General features: G+C 46.3%; 1 protein-coding gene across 1 annotated transcript; it reads right to left on the minus strand.

Annotated features, from left to right (window-relative positions):
- Positions 1-771: 771 nt before the first annotated feature.
- Positions 772-23,617, minus strand: CTR9 (CTR9 homolog, Paf1/RNA polymerase II complex component). The gene is made up of 25 exons (XM_060177155.1): positions 23,395-23,617; positions 22,000-22,098; positions 19,598-19,837; positions 18,776-18,893; positions 18,062-18,151; positions 16,774-16,922; positions 15,823-15,930; positions 13,484-13,591; positions 13,137-13,373; positions 12,875-12,964; positions 12,637-12,765; positions 12,352-12,535; positions 10,878-10,966; positions 9,744-9,929; positions 9,571-9,658; positions 8,826-8,974; positions 7,799-7,915; positions 7,100-7,245; positions 5,799-5,870; positions 5,172-5,307; positions 4,537-4,683; positions 3,619-3,776; positions 2,427-2,520; positions 2,131-2,246; positions 772-1,817 (listed from the first exon to the last, which is right to left on the minus strand). The coding sequence occupies exons 1-25, from the start codon at positions 23,437-23,439 to the stop codon at positions 1,406-1,408; spliced, it is 3,507 nt and encodes a 1,168-aa protein (XP_060033138.1). The 5' UTR covers positions 23,440-23,617; the 3' UTR covers positions 772-1,405.

Here is a 23,617-nt window from a genome sequence, read left to right on the forward strand (position 1 = left end):
CCTTGTTGTTTTATTGTTGTAGTTATTATTGTTGTTGTTGATGTCGTCGTTGTTGGATAGGACAGAGAGAAATGGAGAGAGGAGGGGAAGACAGAGAGGGGAAGAGAAAGACAGACACCTGCAGACCTGCTTCACTGCCTGTGAAGCGACTCCCCTGCAGGTGGGGAGCCGGGGTCTCGAACCAGGATTCTTAGGCTGGTCCTTGAGCTTTGCGCCATGTGCGCTTAACCCTCAGCGCTACATCCTGACTCCCTGTTGTTCATGACATTTTTAAAAAAGAAATTTATTTAGTGAAAGAGACCACCCTGTCTGTGCATTTTCAGGGCTGGAACCTGAGGCCTCATGCATGCAAGTCCTGTACCATCAAGTCACACACATGGCTGCTTTATTTATTTTTCTGCCTCCAAGGTAATTGCTGGGGCTCAGTGCCTGCACTTCAAATCCACCGCTCCTCTAGGCCATTGTTCCCCATTATGTTGCCCTTGTTGATGTCGTCGTTGTTGGATAGGACCGAGAGAAATGGAGAGAGGAGGGAAAGACAGAGGGAGAGAGAAAGACAGACACCTGCAGACCTGCTTCACCGCCTGTGAAGCGACTCCCCTGCAGGTGGGGAGCCGGGGGCTCGAACAGGGATCCTTAATGCTGGTCCTTGCGCTTTGTGCCCCGTGCGCTTAACCCGCTGCGCTACCGCCCGACCCCCTTACATTAAATTTTTATCCACGAATGTAATAAGCAAGCAAAACAAACAAAACCACAAAGTTACCAAAAGAAGTTGGTAAACCAATTTTATTAGGTGGCTTAGGTAGGCAGGTAGGACTTGGTGCTCTACTAACAGAAGGGCATCTCCTGTGTCTGCTGCAGACTGTGTGTCTGTGACTTCATCTGCACGGCTCTTGCGCCGCACTACAGAGGAAAACATCCTTTCATTCGTACTTTGGTGCAAGTACACTGTAGACACCTCTTCCTCCAGAAGGTGAAACGGTCTTCATCGTGACTTAAACTGGCACACTGATGTCAGCGCCAAGCTTCCCGTACCGCCTGATGAAAGGCTGCAGCAGTCCAGAAGCAGATGGGCCCCGTGCCGGTCTCAGCCTCAGCCAGACCTGGGTGGGGTGACTCAGCATCCGGCTTTATTTTTCCTGCAGTCTCACATATGATAGGTGGAATTGTACCATAACGAAGAATAGTCATATTCTTCATTTATAGAACAGACTCAAACGTTAAACTTTAGCTTCGGAAATAGCTCTTGGGGCTTGATAATATACAGGTAGAAAACAAAACACATTGCCTCTGAAAAATTTTCACCACCATTTGACTAGACATTTGAAACTTTTTTTTTTTTTAAATCACAGCTTTCATATATTAAAAAAAAAGTTACCTCCAGAACTTATTCAAGAAATAAAACTTAATCGCTCTCATCTGACCCATGTTCTGAGGCCCGATCTGAGGCCTCGTTATTGGATCCCTCTGGTTCTGACTCGTTTCCAGAGCCCCGGCCAGAACCCTCACCATCAGAGCCTCTCTCCGAATCTCTGTCTGACTCGGCACTGGGAGAAGCCGGGCGAGAATCAACTTCAGAGGCTCCTGAGCGGCTGCTTCTGGACTGCACAGAGTCGTTGTCAGACTGTTCTGAGCCCGAGGGCCTTCTCTTCCTGGGGGGCTGGTCACTGTCTGAATCCTCCTCTGACCGACGCCTCCGGGGCCTGCTAGCCTCGCTGCCGGACTTGTTCTGGTTCTCGTCGGAACCGCTGTCTGAAGAAGCGCGCCTCTTCTGCCGGTCACCCTCGTCGCAGTCACTGTTGCTGTTGCGGGGATGCCTGGCAAAGACAAACACTAGTCAGACTTGGGGGTTTGGTCAACTGGGACCCTGATAAGCAGAAAACACCCTTAAGAGAAAAGCCTCATTCGTGAAGCTTTCTCCCTGCAGCTGGGGACCAGGGACTCGAACCTGGATCCTTGCGCACCGTAACTTGTGCGCTCAGCCAGGTATGCCACCCCTCGGCCCCTCCCCTAATTTTCAAAAAAGCCCGGTTCCCTGAACTTTGTGTAGTATATTTCTAGAAAACAGTGTGATTAACAATCGCTTTGGGTTTAGTCACAGAGAAATAAAAACAGCAGAAAACTTCTTACCCTTCATCAGCGATTTTGAGCTTGTCCTCATCTGAAGAGTCATCATCGCTGGATGATATTATGGCTTTGGATTTTATCTTCCCTTTCATCGAAGGAGGCAGGCGCTCTGGTTTGGGCTAGAGAAAGAATATCAAACAAAAGATCCAGACATCAGAACGTCTTAGTGAATCGAGTTTGCACTGCAGGGATAGTGAAACAGCAACCGACACTTCAAACACGAGCAATGTGGCTGAAGAAGCTGCAGCGCTCGACCCTTCCCTGCCCCAGGGACACGGAGCAACACGCTGGAAACTTACAGCCTTCTTCTCTGCCCTGTGAGGACGGCGCTTCTTCTGCTTCGGGCCGCTCTCAGTACCATCCTCGTCTGAGCCTTCCTCTCCTTTCGGAGGTCTAAACAACGGACACCAAAAGATTCGTCAACACTCACTCACGTCTAAAATCGAAGACTATTTTCTTTTCACTCCTTAGAGGGTTTAATAGACTATCTTTAGATATTTTTATTGATTCATTTTTACTATTGGATAGAGACAGAAGTTGGGTGGGGAGACAGAGACAGAGACACCTGCAGCCCTGCTTCACCGCTAGTGAAGCTTTCCTCCTGCAGGTGGGGACCAGGGACTTGAACCTGGGTCCTTCCTCACGGTAATGTGTGCACTTGACCAGGTGTGCCACCGCCTGGCCGCATGAAGACGACTTTCCATCACCTTATTCTTTCTGATACTCCTCTCTATCACCCTATTCTCATACGTACTATACACTCCAGGTCATACTTTATGTCCTGCAGCACACGACTCAAGAGTCTGTGAATTTCGTGTCTTGGCCTCTGAGGACCCAGGCTCATTCGGCCACACCAGCATAAGCCAGAGCTGAGCAGTGCTCTGGGAAAATCAAGTGAAATGATAAACAAATGTACATAAGAACAGTAAGTGTGAGCATTCCAGCCCTTCTCACGGTCCACTGTATAGATTTCACATTGAATACTGTCACTTAAAAGACAACTGTTGGGAGTCGGGCTGTAGCGCAGCGGGTTAAGCGCAGGTGGCGCAAAGCACAAGGACCGGCGTATGGATCCCGGTTCGAACCCCGGCTCCCCACCTGCAGGGGAGTCGCTTCACAGGCGGTGAAGCAGGTCTGCAGGTGTCTGTCTATCTTTCTCTCCTCCTCTCTGTCTTCCCCATCTCTCTCCATTTCTCTCTGTCCCATCCAACAATGACGACAACAACAATAATAACTACAACAATAAAACAACAAGGGCAACAAAAGGGAATAAATAAATAAAATAAAAAAAGAAAAAAAAAAGACAACTGTCACTCATCTGTAGCTCTCAGAAGATCTGGTAGCGGGGTCTCGTGAAGAATTAAAGTAGGAAGCGGGGAACAAACACGGTAGCATCTGGGAAGCCCAGTGACTAGCAGATGCTCAAACACTCCAAACAGGAGAGGGAGAGGGAAGGCGGCATTCCTCAGTCACAGTCGCTACTGGTCATACCTTCTCCTCTTCTTCTTCTTTCTTTCACCACCTTCCTCTTCTTCACCTTCCTGCTCGCTACCACTGCCCTTTCTTTTCTTCTTCTTTTTGGATACAGGCAGGTCGTCATCAGTATCATCGTTGACAAATTCATCAAATTCTCCTCCTTTCTTAGAACGCTGAAACCCAAACAGAACATTGTATGATCAGTTCTCTCCTGGCTGGTAGAATGTGGCTAGAATGGCAAGGTACGGAGACAAGCCACATTCTGCTTAGCCATTTTGACAAATAAAGGATCTTTTACAAAGTCACATGGTGAAGATGACTGGTGAGGCTGGCAATGTTAAAGCTTCTACGTGGAATGACTGTCTCTAACGGCAGAAACCAGCAACCTCTGAAGGCTAATACGAGGCAGAATGTACTCAGCACTGGAGTGCATTTCTATTCCTTTCTGCTTGCAAAAACAGGGGCCTTGTACAGAAATGATTTCACTGCTCCTGGGCTGGCTTTTCCTTCAGAGAGGAGAGGGAGGGAGGGACACCGCCAGGTCTGCACCCTACCTATCTCTCAGGCCTCTGACACACATTCCTAAGTACTGGATATTATGTGATTTTCAAAACTGGGGAATCTCATACATACACGATCTCACTGCTCCCAGGCTGGTTTCTGTTTCTCTTTTTAAAATTTGGATATACAGAGAGAGGCAGAGACAGATACCACAGCACCTGTATGTGGCGCCAGGGCTTTATTCACGGCAAGATACATGTCCTGTGTGAGCTATTTCTCAAGCGCGGACATCCCTTGGCATTCTCTGTGCTGAGAGGCTATCTATCAGCAAAACAGCAAGTCAAAGCTCAGTGCTGAGCAGCTACTTTAAACTACTTATTTCCAGTCTCTGAGAGTCAAAGACAGAAACTGGTGCCGTCAGTTGGCTCTTACCCGTCCGCCAGTGCCACCTCGCCTCTTTTCTTTTGTTGCTTCAGTTTCTCCAGTGAACAGAAGAATATTTTTGGTCTTCTCCACATATTGGGCCCGCTGTTCCAAAAGCTTCTTCTGTTCTTCCTTTTCCCTGAGACGTTTCTCTTCCTACAGGAAAAAAAGTATTAAGAAAAGGTGGGGGTGGGGTTGGGAACGCCCCAAAATCTCATGAAGGTATCCTATTAGGACGAAGAAATCCACATTTTTATGTCACAGAAGAACATAAAAATGCACATGTAGTCATATACTCTCATTATACAATTCATTTATTATACTGTGTGATCATGTAATTCAATTCTCATACAACTATTATAATGTGTGATCATGTCATTCAATTATCACACAATGCTTCACTTTTAACACATCTGAGAAGACAATACCTGTTCTTAAAATCTTATTATACAATTCAATTATTATAATGTGTGATCATGTAATTTAATTATCACACAATGCTTCACTTTTAACACATCTGAGAAGACAATAAATACCTGTTCTTATAATCTTATTATACGATTCAATTATTATAATGTGTGATCATGCAATTTAATTATCACACAATGCTTCACTTTTAACATATCTGAGAAGACAATAAATACCTGTTCTTTAAGAAGTTTCTGTCTCAACAGCTCTTTTTCCTGCTCTTGTTTGGCCCGTAACTCTCTCTCTTCTTCATCCTGTTTGCGTGCCCGCGCCACGTGGTACTGCGCCTGGCTCAGTAAGTCAGAACACTGCCTAGATTTCAGATTTAGAGAAACATGAATGAGCAAATATATTTTATATATTAAAAAAAAAAAAAAGCACACACAAATTGTAAGTTCTGAAGCAGGATCATCAGCCAAGAATTATGGGACATTTTAGCAAAATTATCTTAGTTTTTCATAAGTCAAATTCTGTTATATGTTACACTTCCAAAATATAAATGTCCTCCTAAAGGCCAGCTGAAAAGGTTTCCGGTGTTGTCTTCATGTGTGACTCAGAGTCAGGAATCACATTTTAACTCTAGCAACATTGGCTAATGCTGATAAAAGTTTCATCCCATATACTTTAAGTAATTTGCACTAAGTCAATTTTGCTATATTCTCTGGCAGGGCCACTGGGGGGGGGGGGGAGGCTGTAGGGGGCTCCAGAGAAGATATGAGGCCTGCCCTCTGGAAGGCAAGGGGCCCACTCACAGTGACACCAATGACTCAAAGTCACCTTCCATAGATAGATAGAAACATTACCTGGCTTCAGTGGCAGCAAGGGCCAAATCAAATCTCATTTTATCGCCCACTTTACTCAAGTAACTGAAGTATCTAAATGAAATAAGAGAAAAAAAAATTACTTGAAGTATTCTAGTGAAAGAGGATCTGCAGATTTTCCAATACATTCTACAAAAAATAGAGAAAATACATATGTTGACTGACTTACATGATACACACAAAAGGTTATCATCTCAACAGGAAAGTCACACATGCCATCCAGATAAAAATTAAAAAGGCTTTCATTAATAGACCACTCAATATGGCTTTATACAATCTTATTTAGTTACTGGATAGAGACAGAAATGAAGAGGCAAGGGGAGACAAGATGCTTGCAGCACTGCTCTTGAGGGTTCCTGGCTGCCGGTGAGGACCACGGCTTGAATCTCGGCCGCTGTGTGCTCTATCTAACAAGTGCATTCTACTGGGTGCGCCAGTGCCCAGCCCCAAGTTTTTGTTTTTCTTTGTTTTTTTTTAAGATAGAGACAAAGAGAATGCAAGAGACCACAGCGTCGAAGCTTCCTGCAATGTGATGGGAGCTGGGCTGGATCTAGGCTGTGTAGTTACTTTGCAGGCCCGCCACTCAGTTTGCTGAACTAAGTAGCGTCCGTCAAGATAAGCAGAGTAAGAGTCAGAGAGAGCACAACAGATCACGCAGCAGACAAAATAAGTGGAGTCTAAAATTTCCACATGTGTAAAATACTTGGTCGTATTATTAAGATAAGCTAGGACTAGCTCGCAAAATAGACGGTTCCAGGATGCTTGATCCCAATCTTAATAGTAGGATTCTGGATACGGTTTAGTGTCCCCTAGTGGTGGCTGCCTGCCTTAACACGTTTAACACTGCAACACGATTTCTGTATTGATGACAAGAAAGCAGAGCAGGTACACACACGTGTTTGTGACAGGGAGAGAAAGAGAAGCACGGCCTGGCCGAGGCATAAAGTGGCCTCAGGCACGCAGCTGGTACTCTTAACAGGCCGGGCTGTCTCCCTGGCCCCAGAATGATTGGAATGATCCGTCCCTCTCTCCCTTTGATAGAAACGGAGAAGCAGAGAGGAAGAAGTGAGAGACACGTGGCCTCAGTATGAAAGCTTCCTTCAGCGCTGTGAGAGCCAGACTTGAGCCTGGGTCACATACAAGCCAAAGGAGCACAGTGTCCAGGAAGCAATTCCGCCAGCCCAGAGTGCCTCTCTACTGTGGGAAGTATTGCCGGCCCCTTTGTAGACATAAAAGTTAAAACCCCCAAAGCATTTCAAAGATTATTTCTACAAAATCTTTACCTGTGTGCAAGCTCCAGTTCTTTCACAGCGTTAAGTACTTCCTTCAGATTACTCTTTTCATCTTTCAGGACAGAGGTAGCTAATCTTTGGAGGACCAAAGCCACGTTAAACATAAGAACGGTATCACTAGGTGCCACATGTCTAGCCTATGAGTAAAAAAAAAAAAAAGAAAAGAAAAATATTCCATATGGCCTAATAACATATTTAAAAAAATTTTTAATCTTTTTTCAATATTTTAAAATTTATTTATTTATTTATTTATATTTATTTTTCCCCTCCAGGGTTATTGCTGGGCTCGGTGCCTGCACCATGAATCCACCGCTCCTGGAGGCCATTTTCCCCCTTTTTGTTGCCCTAGTTGTTGCAGCCTCGTTGCAGTTATTATTGCCATTGTTGACGTTGCTTTGTTGTTGGATAGGACAGAGAGAAATAGAGAGAGATGGGGAAGACAGAGAGGGGGAGAGAAAGACAGACACCTGCAGACCTGCTTCACCGCCTGTGAAGCGACTCCCCTGCAGGTGGGGAGCCGGGGTTCGAACCGGGATCCTTATGCCGGTCCTTGTGCTTTACGCCACCTGCGCTTAACCCACTGCGCTACAGCCCGACTCCCCGACATAATATTTTTATGTGAACACATAGGAAAAATAAAAATATATAATGCAATACATAATTGGATAATGATATTAATGTTCTTTTTACCTTCAGCAAAGTCTGTTTGCATTCCTGTAACTTGCCACACTTGAAGAGGGCCCGGGCCAAATAGAGCACAACTTCAGTGTTTTGGTGCTTGTAGAACTTTCTGAGACAGTTTTCATACTATAATAAAAGAAGTAAGTTAAAATACAACAGGGATTAAATGATATTACCATACTATACAAACATTTCCAGTGATTTTAAAGTTTTTGTGAATGGTATCTTTTTTTTTTTTTTTTTTACTAACAAATACACATATGTATACATCACTTGTTTTTATTTAATTTAATTAATTTATTTATTCCCTTTTTTGTTGCCCTTGTTGTTTTATTGTTGTAGTCATTGGATAGGACAGAGAGAAATGGAGAAAGGAGGGGAAGACAGAGAGGGGGAGAGAAAGACAGACACCTGCAGACCTGCTTCACCGCCTGTGAAGCGACTCCCCTGCAGGTGGGGAGCCGGGGGCTCGAACCGGGATCCTTACACCCGTCCTTGCGCTTTGCGCCACGTGCGCTTAATCCGCTGCGCCACCGCCCAACTCCCGTGAATGGTATCTTACCCTCTGAATGGTTAATTAAAAAAAAAAAAAAGGGTTATTTGGATATTCTAGGATATATATTTTTTACAACATAAACTGATCACGGCAATGACCCCGGAGCTGTCTGCGGCCCTTCCATGCAGTGCCAGTACTCCAGTTCAAACCCCAACCCGTGTACATGAGCTACTTTATGGCCTCTATTTAGTGATTTTTTTTTTTTTTTAATAGAGAAGAAACAAAGGGAGGGAGGGAGAAAGAGAGAGAGAAGGAAAGGACAAAGGGATGAAGAGTCGCTTCCATTTTATGTGTGGAAGGACTCAGACACTCACGCCCTTAGCAGTGAAGCCAGGGCTCCATCTCTGTCCGACACCAAAGCTTGACCTGCGCTGACGAGGTTCTAAGTCTCAGAGGGCGTAGCACTTGACGACAGGGCCAGGATGCTCAAGAAAACAGCTGGTCAACAGTGAACATGTGAAAACATCTGGGATACATTACCATCTGGACAGCACTGATATACTGCTTCTGCTCCACATAGATATGTGCCAGGTTCAACCACACGTCACTGATGTCTGCCGTTGCTTCTCTCACTTGGGCAAACACGTCACGAGCTTCACGGAAATAGCCTTTGTGGGCCAAAACAGCTCCTGTAGTTATAAACAAAGTTCGTCTTTTTTTAAAATAATATTTTATTTTATTTATTTATTCCCTTTTGTTGCCCTTGTTGTTTTATTGTTGTAGTTATTATTGTTGTTGTCGTCGTTATTGGATAGGACAGAGAGAAATGGAGAGAGGAGGGGAAGACAGAGAGGGGAGAGAAAGATAGACACCTGCAGACCTGCTTCACCATTCGTGAAGCTTTCCACCTGCGGGTGGGGACGGGGGTGGAACCCAGGTCCTCTCACACTGTACTGTGAGCACTCTATCAGGCGCACCACTGCCTGGCTTTGCAAACATTTCTCTTTCCTTTTTTAAAAAAATTATTTTTATTTATCTATTGGATAGAGAGAGCCAGAAATTGAGAGGGAAGCTGTGATAGAGGGAGAGAGACGGAGAGACACCTGCAGCCCTGCTCCACCACTTGTAAAGCTTTCCCCTGGCAGGTGGGCACCGGGCTCAAGCCTGCGTCCTCTGCGCTGTGACGTGTGCTCAACCTGGCGCGCCACCGCCCGGCCCTCAAACACGTTTCCAGAAGCATCCACTTCATGACTCATCACTGATGTGAGCGTCCGCATTCAGTTACCTATGCCGTTAGCAGCATACAGATTCTTTGCGTCATTTCTGAGTACTTGTTTGTAGATGGCCAGAGCACGATCTTGATGACGCTTTTCCTATCAAAGGAACCAAACGTTAAAAAATAGTCAAATAAGACTCAAACAAGTATCAGTTTTGCTTAAAGAGACAAACGGGTATTACCTTTTCTCGATCTCGGGTGGGCTGATGCAAAGTCTGGAGCCAGACATTGCCAAGGGCCAGCATGGAATAAGTGTCACTCTGTGTAGACGGCTGTTTTAAAATTCTCTCAAACTTCTTCTGGCCTGGACCCCATTCTTGTTTGGCCAAATGAAGATTACCTATTAAAGACCAAGCATCTGGATGGTCCTGAAACACATGCAAACAATCAGGTGAGGGAAAAGAAATACACAGCTAGGTAGATATTGTTACAGAAACGACAGTCAACCTCTGTCTGTGTCCTGGGGAAAGGGTGGGATATAGAACTCAGGTGGTGGGAACAGTGTGGAATTGTACCCCTATTATCTTTTCAATTTTGTAAATCACCAATAAAAATAAAATAAAATAAAAAAAGCCAAATCTATAATGTGAATTCAGAGAGCTCGATCGTCTCTCCACAATTACTGATGGCACAATACACTTGAGAGGCTGAGCAGGATTGGTGAGCTATGTGAAATCTGCCTCTAAAGACATCTATGCATTTTTCTTCTAGCGTTTTCCAAAGATAGACACCTGCAGACCTGCTTCACCGCCCGTGAAGCGACTCCCCTGCAGGTGGGGAGCCGGGATTCGAACCGGGATCCTTATGCCGGTCTTTGTGCTTTGCGCCACCTGCGCTTAGCCCGCTGCACTACAGCCCGACTCCCCATCTATGCATTAATAAGTGGTTACAGCTAAGGAAGTAAAGACTGGACTTGCACGCCTGAGGCTCCCAGCTCAATCCTCCCTGCACATGTACCTGAGTGACACTCTAGCTTCTCTCCCTTGTAAGTAATCAATACAATGATTTTTGAAAATGAGAGAGGATTCCAGAGCATCACTCTGACATATGTGGTACTGAAGATCAAAGTCAGGACCTCATGTTTGTAAGTCCTGTACTCTACCACTGCCCTACCTCCCAGATCCCCAATATCTGTTTTACTGCGGGTCACAAAACTGAAAACTTTAGATGACATATATACTTAAAATTCTTTACTAAGTAAACAAACAAATCCAGGACACTAGAAACATGGTAGTCATTAAAAGGGTAAATCTACTTGTTTATGTGGAAAGTGCAAGAACGATCACTTTTCAAGCCCAAGAGCTAACGTCACCAACCTGATTTATCTGAAGAGCTTCCTTAAACCAATCTGAAGCCTCATAGAAGTTTCCTTTGTCTCTTGCCATGGCTCCTAGGCGCAGGTAGCCTAAAAGTAGACATTTGGAATTGTTGACTTAAAATACCAGCTATGAAAGGTCACAATTCTAAAGTCATACTTTTGAAACAATTATCTTTTGTTAATACTTTCGCACAGGAACAAGCAAAGTTTCACAGGTGAGGTTAACAATCTATGAGCTAAATAGCAACTCCATCACCAAAGAAATAGTAGGTTCAGGGGGCCGGGTGGTGGCGCATCTGGTTAAGCGCACACACTGTGGTGTGCAGGGACCTGGGCTCAAGCCCCTGGTCCCCACCTGTCGAGGGAAAGCTTCACGAGTGGTGAAGCAGGGCTGCGGGTGACTGTCTGTCTGTCTCTCTCGTCCTCTATTTCCCCTTCCCTCTCAATTTCTCTGTCTCCATCCAGTAAGAAATAAAACTTTTAAAAAAGGAAGGAAGGAATGGCAGGTTTATGCCTTCCACTCTACCCCGGTGTGAGTGAGCTTCTTGCCAGGCTCTCTGCCCAGCTTAGAGCCCATCTGTTCTGACTTCTCTCTCTGCACGGCCCACCCTCTGTCACCAGGACTCACGCTCTCCAGACTGACTGTCAGATGAACAGAGGAGAGGGACGGGGCAGTGGTGCACGGGGAGTGCACACCATTACTCCGCCTAAGGTGCAAGTCCTGGTCTCCCCCCTGCAGAGGGGCTTCAGACTGGTGAAGCAGTGCTGCAAGGCACCTCTCTCCCCCACCTACTCCTCCCTCTCAATTTCTTTGTCTCTGTCGAAAATGCATATACAAGAACATAAAAAAAAAACCTGGGTCCTCAAACATTGTAATGTGTGCGCTTCAGTGGGCGAGTTACATAATTATTAGGGCAAACTTTTAAAACTTTCTCAAAGCACTGGCCCCACAAAGATGAAATTTTTAAGACAATGAATTTGTCTTGAAGAAAAGAAGAAATTATAATCTTCAAAGCGTTTTCTTTTTTTTTTGCTATTTGTTCTAAGATTTTTTTTTAGGCTGAAATTTTACTATTGTAATACATAAACATATATCATATGTAATAAATAAATAATAAAAAAGGGGGGCAGGTGATGGTATAACTGGTTAAGTGCACACATTACAAGGTGCAAGGACCCAGGTTCAAGACCCTGGTCCCCACTTGAAGGAGTAAAGCTTCATGAGTGGTGAAATAGGGCTTCAGGTCTCTCTCTTCTGTTTCCAGAGCACTGCTCAGCTCTGGCTTATGGTGGTGCAGGGGACTGAACCTGGGACTTTGGAGCCTCTGCCTCTCTGCACGACCTTTATGCTATCTATTCCCACTGATTCTTTCCCTCTCTATCTCCACCTACCCTCTTAATCTCTTTGTCTCTATCCAATAATAGATAAATAAAAACATCTTTAAAAAGATAAATAAAAAGCCTATTCTTACAGTCCACATAATTAGGATGTTCCCGTAAAATGTTTTTATACAGCTTCTCTGCTTCATGGAATTCACACATCGCCTCATACAGTCTCGCCAAGTTGTACGACGTCGTAACGGAGATGGCGTTATAGTAGTGCTCATCGTGCTCAGCTTCTGCCTTTGCTCGATCCAACGATGCCAAGAAGTATTTCTGAGAAAAGAAAGCCAGGTTGTTAAAGATGCAGTGGCTACATCTGAAAAGTATGTTTTCAACTTGAAAGACTGAAAGATGGAATGTCTCCAATTCCCTACCTTTGCCTCGCCCAGATTTCCAAGTCTGAAGTGGAGGGCTCCCACATTATTCAGAATTTCCGGGGGGACATCAGCCTGCACTTTCTCTTGAAGGATCCGTGTGGCAGTTCCGTAGGCTGAGAGGGCACCCTGTATTTTCATGGTGGACAGAATAAGGTGTAGATAGAATGTAAGAAAACACCACTCTAGGCACACCAACGACACATGAGGCAGGAGATAAGAAGCGCAGCTGAAATACCTGTATGTCAGTCTGTTCTAAGATTTGCGCCAGCTCGATCCACGCTTCAACGTCATCAGGGTACTGCTCTGTGACCTTCTTCAGATGGCCCTGGGATGAAAGAGACCAGTAAGCTGTGGCATTTCAGTTACAGGACGTCAGTTAAAGGTGGTGGCTATTCTAACCTGTTCAGTGAATAAAATGCCTGCTATTTCAACTAGATAAGCTTGACTAACACCAACAACTCCCATCATGTCTCTACTATTAAAGACAAAAAAGGCACCTTGGCTATGTCTCGCTTTTCTTGATCTTCTGAGGCAGCATACAGAGAGCCAAGAATCTTCATAGTTTCATAATTGTTAGGGTAAGCTTTTAAAACTTTCTCAAAGCACTGTGATGCATTTTCTTTGTCACCTCGATAAATATACATTTGTCCCAAACCAAAAAATGGGAGCACAAAAGAGGATGAGGCAAACTGTGTGGCTTGATAGTAGTACTGGAAAGCTTGGTCATAATCTTCCTGAAAGATAAAAACCAAACAAGTCATAGGTATCAAAGTTTTAAAGACTCAAAAAATCACAAATAAGACCAAAGAATTAGCTATGTAGAGAATGGGCAAGATTACATTACCTGAACGTGGAATGATCTAGCCAGCTGATAGCAGCTTTCCGCCTGCATAGCCTCCACCTCTGTATTATGGAAGGCGTGAAGAGCCAAGTGCTGGACTTTACTGTAATCCTGAATAATGAGAATCCAACGCTGAATGAGTGAACGCAAAGGACTCGCACAGTCCTAGCAAGGTTTCTTCAACTTTCATTTTAAAAAGTCTTGCTGGGTGGGGGAAGGTAGTCCAATGCCTGAGACTATGAACTAGAGCTGGGTTTAGTCCCCAACACCACTAAAAGCCAGAGCTGAGCCGTGCTCTGACATAACAAAAAAACCAGGTTTTTACTCATTAATAAAAATCATTGTCTTTATCTTAACTAGTTATGTTTAATTTACTTATAGACACATTGCTATCTTGTTACTGAATGGTTTGCTTTCAGAAATAGAACCGTTGAGCCTAAGGATTAGTCAACCGTTTATCACGCCAGAGGAAGAAGGCACTGTGGTCAGCACCTGTGGCTGCTAATCGTCTCAGTTACTCATCAATAAAATGGGAATTATAGTAACTACTTCACAGGACAGTTGTGAACAGTACAGAAGCACATTCATAAATGTACTTTTTAAAAACTACTTTATTATTTATTTTGGATAGAGACAGAGAGAACTTGAAGGGAAAGGAGAAGATGGAAAGAGAAAAAGAAAGACAGAGATGCCTGCAGCATTGTTTTACAGCTTGTGAAGCCTGCAGTTAGGGCCCAGGGGTTTGAACCTGGATCCTTGTGAACTGTAATGTGTAAACTCAACTGGGTGAGCCACTGTCCAGCCTCAAGGATATACTTTTTTAACAGTGCCTGGTACTTAGTAAACACTGGGTGTACATTAATATCAAAGAGCAATAAAATGTTATCCACTAATAATAGTTCAGTTTTGTAAACTTCTTTTTCTTTCTTTTTTAAGATTTATTTATTTGTTAATAAGAAAGACAGAAGGAGAAGAGAAAGGAAGAACCAGACATCAGCCTGGTACATGTGCTGCCAGGGATTGAACTCAGGACCTCATGCATGAGAATCCCGTGCTTTATCCACTGTGCCACCTCCTGGGCTACTATAAACTTCTAAAATTGCTACTTAACTTTTAAGTTTTCAATATAATTTAGTACTTTGTTTAGCTATGCATTGTCATGCTTATAAGTACAAAAGTTTTGTCTTGAAATCTTGGATTTAATTTGATAAGAAACTTAAAATTGTGTTGCTTCTACAGAATTAGTGGCAACTGTAAAATTACATGTTTAATGTACAAAAAACCAAAACTCTCAACGACTCCTTGTTGCCTATGTCCAAACCTCTGACATATGCCCCTACCTGGACCGAATGTGTCTAAGGACTCTCAAAAGCCCACCATAGGCTCTCACTAAACCAAATACTATTTCATAGGCTTGTCTTTCTGTTTGCAACCCCCAAATGACTACCTCCTGAAACCTAAAATGTTGACTTTTTTCCAGCAAGAGAAAGAACAGTGTGCCACTGAGCTGGGGCAGTGCCTGGGGAGCAGGCAGGCATGTTGAGCTATCTCCCTTCTTAAAACCCGGACAAGAGGTTTTCCTTTTCAGTGAAAGCTTTCCTTAATCACACACATCATTTCTTTCATTTTTTTACCGCAGCATAATAGTGGCCATTATCTGTAGTGTCTACATTTCTTTATATGCCTGTGTTTTCTTTTTATTATTATTATTTTTTTTTTTTTTTTTTCCTCCTCCAGGGTTATTGCTGGGCTCGGTGCCTGCACCATGAATCCACCGCTCCTGGAGGCCTTTTTTTCCCCCCTTTTGTTGCCCTTGTTGTAGCTTCGTTGCGGTTATTATTGTTGTTAAATGTTGTTCGTTGTTGGATAGGACAGAGAGAAATAGAGAGAGGAGGGGAAGACAGAGAGGAGGAGAGAAAGACAGACACCTGCAGACCTGCTTCACCGCCTGTGAAGCGACTCCCCTGCAGGTGGGGAGCCGGGGGCTCGAACCGGGATCCTTACGCCGGTCCCTGCGCTTTGCGCTTAATTAACCCACTGCACCACCGCCCGACCCCCTGCCTGTGTTTTCTATAATACTGAAGTTCTAGAGTGCTTTCTGAGTGTGAAAATCATAGATTTGTTTCCACATCTCATACTGTGACTCTGGGTAGATTACAAAGGGCAGACAGACATACGGGGAGTGAAGGACTAAGCACCCACCCTCGACAACTATCACAAATTCTGATTTGAGAAAATAAAAGTGCCTTGATGTTTTCAAACTGTTTTCCAAGTTAAAAGAAAAGTATTATCGGTCGAAGTATGGGAAAGCAAACATCAGGATGGTAAGTAACCTCTCCTACCTTTTTGAAGAAGAAGTGATTTGCCAGGTGGTTCAGCACCATCGGGTTGCTAGGGTCAATAGTGTAGGCTCGGGAAAGAAGCTGGACTCCATTTTTGATGGAGTCAGCCTGAAAGAAAAGAGCAGACACATTAATGAATGCTTCCCCCAATGTTTCTTTACTTTAAAGCAGTAAGGTTATAAAAATTAAAGTTTGTATTCCAAGACACAGTTCTTTTTTAATATTTATTATTTAATCCCTTTTGTTGCCCTTGTTTTATTGTCGTAGTTATTGTTGTTGTTATTGATGTCATTGTTGTTGAACAGGACAGAAAGGGAGAGAAGAAGGGAAGACAGAGGGGGCAAAGAAAGACAGACACCTGCAGACCTGCTTCACCACCTGTGAAGCGACTCCCCTGCAGGTGGGGAGCCGGGGACTCGAACCAGGATCCTTACGCCGGTCCTTGTGCTTTGCGCCACGTGCGCTTAACCCGCTGCGCTACCGCCCGACTCCCATTGTGATGCTATTTATTAGTGTGAGCTAGTATTTTTTTAACATGTTATTTTATATTTATTTATTTTCCCTTTTAAAAATATTTTATTTGATGTTGTCGTTGTTGGATAGGACAGAGAGAAATGGAGAGAGGAGGGGAAGACAGAGAGGGGGAGAGAAAGACAGACACCTGCAGACCTGCTTCACCGCCTGTGAAGGAATTTCCCTGCAGTGGGGAGGTAGGGTTCAAACCGGATCCTTACACTGCTTCTTGCATTTTGTGACACGTGCTCTTACCCTGCTGCATTACCGCCTGATTCCTGTAAGCTAGTATTTTACATGGAAATACAAATTTGTGTTTGGGTGGTATCCTGATAGCTTGGGTGATGTAGTCTGCGACCTTAACTTCTACATCAGTCAGGGCTCCAGAATTTTAGACAAGGGACTATGGGCTCCACAGCTCATCTCCCACTCTCTCACCTCTTTGTTGTTGAGTTCTAGAACAGCTAGTCCAACCAGTGCGCCCACACACTTGGAATTCAGTTCCAGGGCTCTACTAAACGCCAGACGAGCTTTCTCCAGTTTGTTAAGTTTCACAAAGCAATGGCCCATTCCTAAGCGAACTTCCGCTGAAAAAGTACAATCAAATCAGTCAATTTGGACATTTTAGGGTTCAAATATTCAGACATTTATAAGCTCCAAAAAATCCCTAGCCTTAGTATAACTACATTGTAAAAATCTTGTTTGTTTCTAGAGACATTAGAGCTTCATGACTCTAATGTTTTTGGTTTGATTTTTTTTAACTATTAATACACACACACACACACACACACACACACACACACACACACACACACACACACATCATGCTTAAAAGTTCTACCCACTGTGCCAACACCCAGGTTGCTGTTTAGAGAGGTAGAGGCAGAAAGAGAGAGAGGGAGAGATGTCACAGCACCAATGCTCCCTTCAATGTGCTGATGGTCAGGCTGAAACCTGGTAACAGACAGAGCGTCACACTAGCCAATGAGCTATTTTGCTGACACCTATTTATTTTCTGCCACCAGGGATATTGCTGGGGCTCTGTTCTTACACAGGAACGCACCACTCCTGGTGGCCATTTTTTCCCCCTTTTTCTTTTTCATTTTTTCCCCTTTTATTGGCTAGGACAGAGAAAATTTGAGAAGAAGGGGAGATAGAGAGGTAGAGAAAAAGAGAGAGACCTGCTTCACTGACTGTGAAGTGTCCCCACTGCCAGTGGGGCGCCGGGGCTTGAACCCACGGTAATATGTGCACTTAATCAGGTGTGCTACTGCCCAGCCACCGTATTTATTTTTTAACCAGAGCATCACTCAAACTTTGGCCTATGGTGGTGCCTGGGATCAAACCTAGATCTTGGAGTCTCAGGCACAAAGATATTTTTTGCATAACCATTGTAGTATCTCCCCAGACTGGCTTCTTTCCTATCTTTTATTTCACAGATAAGAGAGGAGAGTAATCACAACATTGCTTCACATTTGTGGAGCTCTCCCTGGTACAAAGTGAACTATCTTTCCACCATCAACTTCATTAAAATAGTACCTATTTGTTATTATTCATGGCGGAGAGAGAAAGGAGAGCAAGACAGAACTAGACGATCACACATGCAACGCCCCATGCCTGAGCCCGCGCTGTAGCCACTGTGCTAGCTCCTTCTGCCATTACAGAAACCACATGTCTTCAGGACTTTAAGCTGCATTACACATGATCGCGACAGTGTTGCTCTCACCTGGACATCCTGGGTTAGTGCGTAACGCTTTCTTATAATAAGCAAGGGCTCCCCTGTAGTCCTTCTTGTTGAATGAGATACAAGCTTTACCTGTAACGATTTGTAGAAATGCGCATGCATTATCTCATTAAAAGCACAAGCTTATATAATCTACACTGATATACCTAATTCAAATACATCACTCAGTAAGATACTTGAAAATACTGAAAATGATTTCATAGTGAAAATGTTTTCTATACACAAGTAGAACCTGAACTGGAGTTGGCGTATCGCACCAAAGTAAAAGACTCTGGGGTGGGTGGGGGCAGAATAAAGGTCCTGGAAAAGGATGACAGAGGACCTAGTGGGGGTTGTATTGTTATATGGAAAACTGAGAAATGTTATGCCTGTACAAACTATTGTATTTACTGTCAGATGTAAAACATTAATTCCCCAATAATTAAAAAAAAAAAAGAGAGAGAAAAGAAAATGTTTTCTATAAGGCTATATTGATTTGTGCCTATAACTAGAATAGCCCTATGTCAAATGTTATAAGGCAATTAAAACAGCTTGGAGTTGTCGTATAGATGCCAGTTAGTCTTGTTTTTAATAAGGTAAAAATTTCTTTTAGTTTACTGACTAGTCTAGTACCTAAGGAACTAGTATAAAGAGTTATGTTCGAATCATATGCTTTAAAGAAAGAGGTTCCGTAAATGATTGGCAAAGGTGACTTACCAAGAAGGGCTGGGATATTATTTGGGGACTGATTGAGCACAAAATGAAACTGTGCGTCAGCCTGATCCATTTTATCTCCTTCAAGTAGGCAGAAGCAGGCCCTTCCTAACAGGTGGTTCTGAGAAAGTAAGGCGACATCTTAGACTTGACTTTGTCAAGGGCCAACCACGCTAACACGAAGATACAGGCCGGAGCTAGAACATCCAACACAATCCCTCCACCACCTCTAGCGCATTTACACTACCAACAAGTAGTTCTTAATTCCAAACTGAGACGCTATCTGAAAATGCACGTCTCTGTGCCAGTAATGACAAAGAAAAAGGTTACAATTCCTTAAATATGCTTGAAAATCTCCCTGAAATGTCTGAATTACTAGCTCACCATATGAAAGAATTTTATAACCTAAATTTGTCTATACTACTTCACTACCACAAGAACGAAAGAAATTTTACTTTTTAGTGATTGTTTTAGTAGTTATGGTTAAACCCAGGGTCTCACACATGCAATGCATGTGTAACCCTGACTCAGAAACTCTAATTTTAAAGAATTCTTCTTTCTGATTAGTTTAACTATTTATGTAAAAAGAAAAAAAAAGTCTGTCATCTGCAGCTAGGGAGGTGATATAGCTGGTAAAGCACTGGGCCCTCAGGCATGAAGCGCTGAGCTTAATTCTCCTGCGGTGCATGAGCCAGAGTGATGCTCTGGTTCTCCCTTCCTCTCTAAGAAGTAAATCTTTACAAGTTCTCTAGTACATATATTTTGCTTCCATGTACCACTTTTTCCATTTCAAAAGTTCTCAATGAGTTGGGTTTACGTTTTTACCTGATCGTACATGATGATCTTATCAGCCATAGTGTACAGCAGAGTCGCCTGTGTGATAAGGTCCTTCTTATTGTCCTTATTCTTCTCCTTCCTGGCCTGCTGGACATAATAGGCTGCTAACGTGTCCAAGCAGGTCATCTGGTCCTTCTCATGGTCTCGATAATCCAAATTACCGTCTATACGCGCTGCTTCCAGTAGCTTGACAAACTCTTCCGTTTTTCCTTGCTTGTAGTACTCCAGCTACAAGGCAGAGAAGCACATTGGCATGAATAAAGCATATGAGTGTATTCAAGGTTGCGCACATTTACAGCCGTTTTAGTTATAAAGTAAAAAGCTACGAGCAACGCAAGCGCTCACCAACAAGTGAATGAATAAGGTGCCATATGTGTACAATGACTACTTGGCAATAAATAGGAAGGAAGTATTGATACACACATCACAGGTACATCTCAAAATAAGTATGCTGCATTAAAAAAAAAAGCAGAGCAGGAAGTACATGACGTACAATTCTTTTAAAAAAATTTTTATTTATTACTGGATAGAGATAGAGAGAAATCGAGAGGAATGGGGGAGTTAGAGAGGAAGAGGAAGACAGAGAGACGCTTGCAGCCCTACATCACCACTTGTGAAGCTTTCCCCCTGCAGGTGGGGACCAGGGGGCTTGAACCCGGGTCCCTGTGCACTGTAATGTGTGCGCTTAGCCAGGTGCGCCACCGCCTGGCCCCCGTTATACAATTCTTTTTACAGAAAACTCTAAAACTGCCTGAATTTTAGACTCTAAAAAGTACAGTTCAGCTGCTGCCTAGGCACTACAGGACTGCAAGCAGTCAGGAGAGCAGTTTCGGGGAGTGATGTGCATTTTATTCACTGCCGTGGCTGCGAGCTGCTTGCGCAGGTGCCCACATGTGCCGAGACGCGGGCGCAGCAACTATGCTCGACTCATTACAGGCCGTTCCCACCAACAAGATGTTTCTATAGCTGACTACAGACTGAGCTTTTCAGAGTCAGCGTCCAAAGGGGAAGGAATGATGAAAAGCATAAAGAATTCTAAACAGAAAACACAGGTCTGGTCATACGGATGTCAGACATTACCAGCGGGCGCACCTGCTTGAGCACACCCATTACCAAGCACAAGGACCCAGGTTTGAGCCCCCACTCCCCACCTGCAGGGGAGTCACTTCACTAGTGGTGAAGCAGGTCTGCAGGTGTGTCTCTTTTTCTTTCTGTTTCCCCATCCCCTCTCAAGGGGATGTCAAGAATAAAAGGGGGGAATCAAAACGGACAAAAATAATTATCTGTGAGCAAGGACCTGGGCACCTGTTTCACTTACTGCTAATAAAGAAATGCCATTTATTCGCCTTCTACGATGGGCCAAATACTACAACAGGAGCTCCACACATAATACCTCTACTTATACATGGCCATCTTTAAGTGGACACCAATACCTCCATATTGAAGATATATAACCAAACGGGCTCAGAGATTTGCCTAAAGTCACACAGACAGTCAGTAGCCAAGCTGGAACCTGAATAACGGCCTCAGTCGCCGGAAAGCCCAACAAGCTATACAGTCCATGTTTCTCTGCCTGACTCTGACACTCAATCCAGCCTAAGCCTCCCATACCCTGATTTGTGCGTAAATGCTAGAGAGGCGTGTGCACTAAAATAAAGGGAAAAAATACTAAGCTCCCTTCTGATTTCAAAAATGTGACAAGCATTATTGGCTTGTTCTCCACAGATGAGGAAAACTTAGCTGCTGAAAGTGCGTCTCTGTAAATCCACAAGTAAGAGACTTTCAGTTAGAGCTACGTGCCAATCCCAGACCTACGTCTCTGGCCCTTTACGACAACATTCAGCAACCTAGTTCACGGCGGCCTATGTCCTGTGCACTCCTGCTTCCTGCAGCACATAGTCATTTATCCTGCCCCTGTACAGGGGCTGGGGCGGGGATTCTAGGCTTTCTGCCCCGAATTTCCTAAGACTCTCCAGTGATGTCACAGAAAGTAAGAGACGGAAGTCTCCCGCCTAATTTCTGCCAGTCAGTCAGGTGCCTTTTACAATGGCTGAGTGGGAAGCAAGTATCCGGGGGAGCACTTATGCTCCGCTTCTCGGTTTCTGTTCTTTGCCTCCAGGGTTAGCACCCAGGCCACTGCTCCTGGAGGCTATTTCTCCCAATCTGTTGCCCCTGTTGTTTTCTCACTGTTCTGGTTATTATTATTGTTGTTATTGCTGTCATTGTTGTTGGACAGGACAGAGAGACATGGAGAGAGGAGGGAAGACAGAGAGGGGGAGAGACAGACAGACACCTGCAGACCTGTTGCACCGCCTGTAAAGCGACCCCCCTGCAGGTGGGGAGCCGGGGGCTCGAACCCGGACCCTCCCGCGGCCCCGCCCGACACTGACCGCCAGCGCGATCCAGATGTGCAGCTGCGTGTGCTCCTGCTTCAGGATGCTGATGACCTCGTCGCCCTCGGGCAGCTGGTCGAAGTCGAGCTCGATGACCTGCGGGAAGCGGGAAGCCGTGAACGGACGGCGGGCGACCCAGCACCGCGACCCAGCACCGGGACCCAGCACCGGGGACCCAGCACCGCGACCCAGCACCGGGGACCCAGCACCGCGACCCAGCACCGGGGACCCAGCACCGCGACCCAGCACCGGGGGTCCACCACCGGGGACCCAGCACCGCGACCCAGCACCGGGGACCCAGCACCGCGACCCCCGCCCAGCACCGGGGACCCAGCACCGGGGATCCAGCACCGGGGACCCAGCACCGCGACCCAGCACCGCGACCCAGCACCGGGACCCAGCACCAGGGACCCAGCACCGGGACCCAGCACCAGGGACCCCCGCCCAGCACCGCGACCCAGCACCGCGACCCAGCACCGGGGATCCAGCACCGCGACCCAGCACCGCGACCCAGCACCGGGACCCAGCACCGCGACCCAGCACCGGGACCCAGCACCGGGGACCCAGCACCGCGACCCAGCACCGGGGACCCAGCACCGCGACCCAGCACCGGGGACCCAGCACCGCGACCCAGCACCGGGGGTCCACCACCGGGGACCCAGCACCGCGACCCAGCACCGGGGACCCAGCACCGCGACCCCCGCCCAGCACCGGGGACCCAGCACCGGGGATCCAGCACCGGGGACCCAGCACCGCGACCCAGCACCGCGACCCAGCACCGGGACCCAGCACCAGGGACCCAGCACCGGGACCCAGCACCAGGGACCCCCGCCCAGCACCGCGACCCAGCACCGCGACCCAGCACCGGGGATCCAGCACCGCGACCCAGCACCGCGACCCAGCACCGGGGATCCAGCACCGCGACCCAGCACCGCGACCCAGCACCGGGACCCAGCACCGCGACCCAGCACCGGGACCCAGCACCGGGGACCCAGCACCGCGACCCAGCACCGGGACCCAGCACCGGGGATCCAGCACCGGGACCCAGCACCGCGACCCAGCACCGGGGACCCAGCACCAGGGACCCCCGCCCAGCACCGCGACCCAGCACCGCGACCCAGCACCGGGACCCAGCACCGCGACCCAGCACCGCGACCCAGCACCGGGGACCCAGCACCAGGGACCCCCGCCCAGCACCGGGACCCAGCACCGGGACCCAGCACCGGGACCCAGCACCGGGACCCAGCACCGGGGATCCAGCACCGCGACCCAGCACCGGGACCCCCGCCCAGCACCGGGGACCCAGCACCGCGACCCCCGCCCAGCACCGCGACCCAGCACCGGGGACCCAGAACCGCGACCCCCGCCCAGCACCGCGACCCCCGCACCGACCTCGTCCGTATCCCGCAGCGGGATCTCGATGGAGCCGCGCGACATGGCGACGATCCAGGCCGGGCCGTCCGCCCCCTCCGCCCGCTGCCGCCTTCCGCGTCCTCCCGGGACTCCGCGCCGTCGATCCGACTCCTGCGCTGCGCGTCGCCGGGCCTGTGAGCGGCTCCCCGTCCGCCCGCAGCTTATAAACAACGAGAGGCGGGTGGAGACAGCCTACTTCCGG

The sequence above is a fragment of the Erinaceus europaeus genome, chromosome 17 (genome assembly GCF_950295315.1).
Source record: "Erinaceus europaeus chromosome 17, mEriEur2.1, whole genome shotgun sequence".
Classification (NCBI taxonomy): domain Eukaryota; kingdom Metazoa; phylum Chordata; class Mammalia; order Eulipotyphla; family Erinaceidae; genus Erinaceus; species Erinaceus europaeus.

What these genes read in the sequence shown, in the direction of transcription:
- CTR9 (XM_060177155.1), bottom strand. Translation starts at nt 23,439, where the DNA reads ATGTCGCGCGGCTCCATCGAGATCCCGCTGCGGGATACGGACGAG. An exon ending in GCAAACAGACTTTGCTGAAG is followed by an intron (nt 7,246 to 7,798) that starts GTAAAAAGAACA and finishes TTTTACTCATAG; the next exon opens with GCTAGACATGTGGCACCTAG. An exon ending in CTTGCTGCCACTGAAGCCAG is followed by an intron (nt 5,308 to 5,798) that starts GTAATGTTTCTA and finishes TCTGAAATCTAG; the next exon opens with GCAGTGTTCTGACTTACTGA.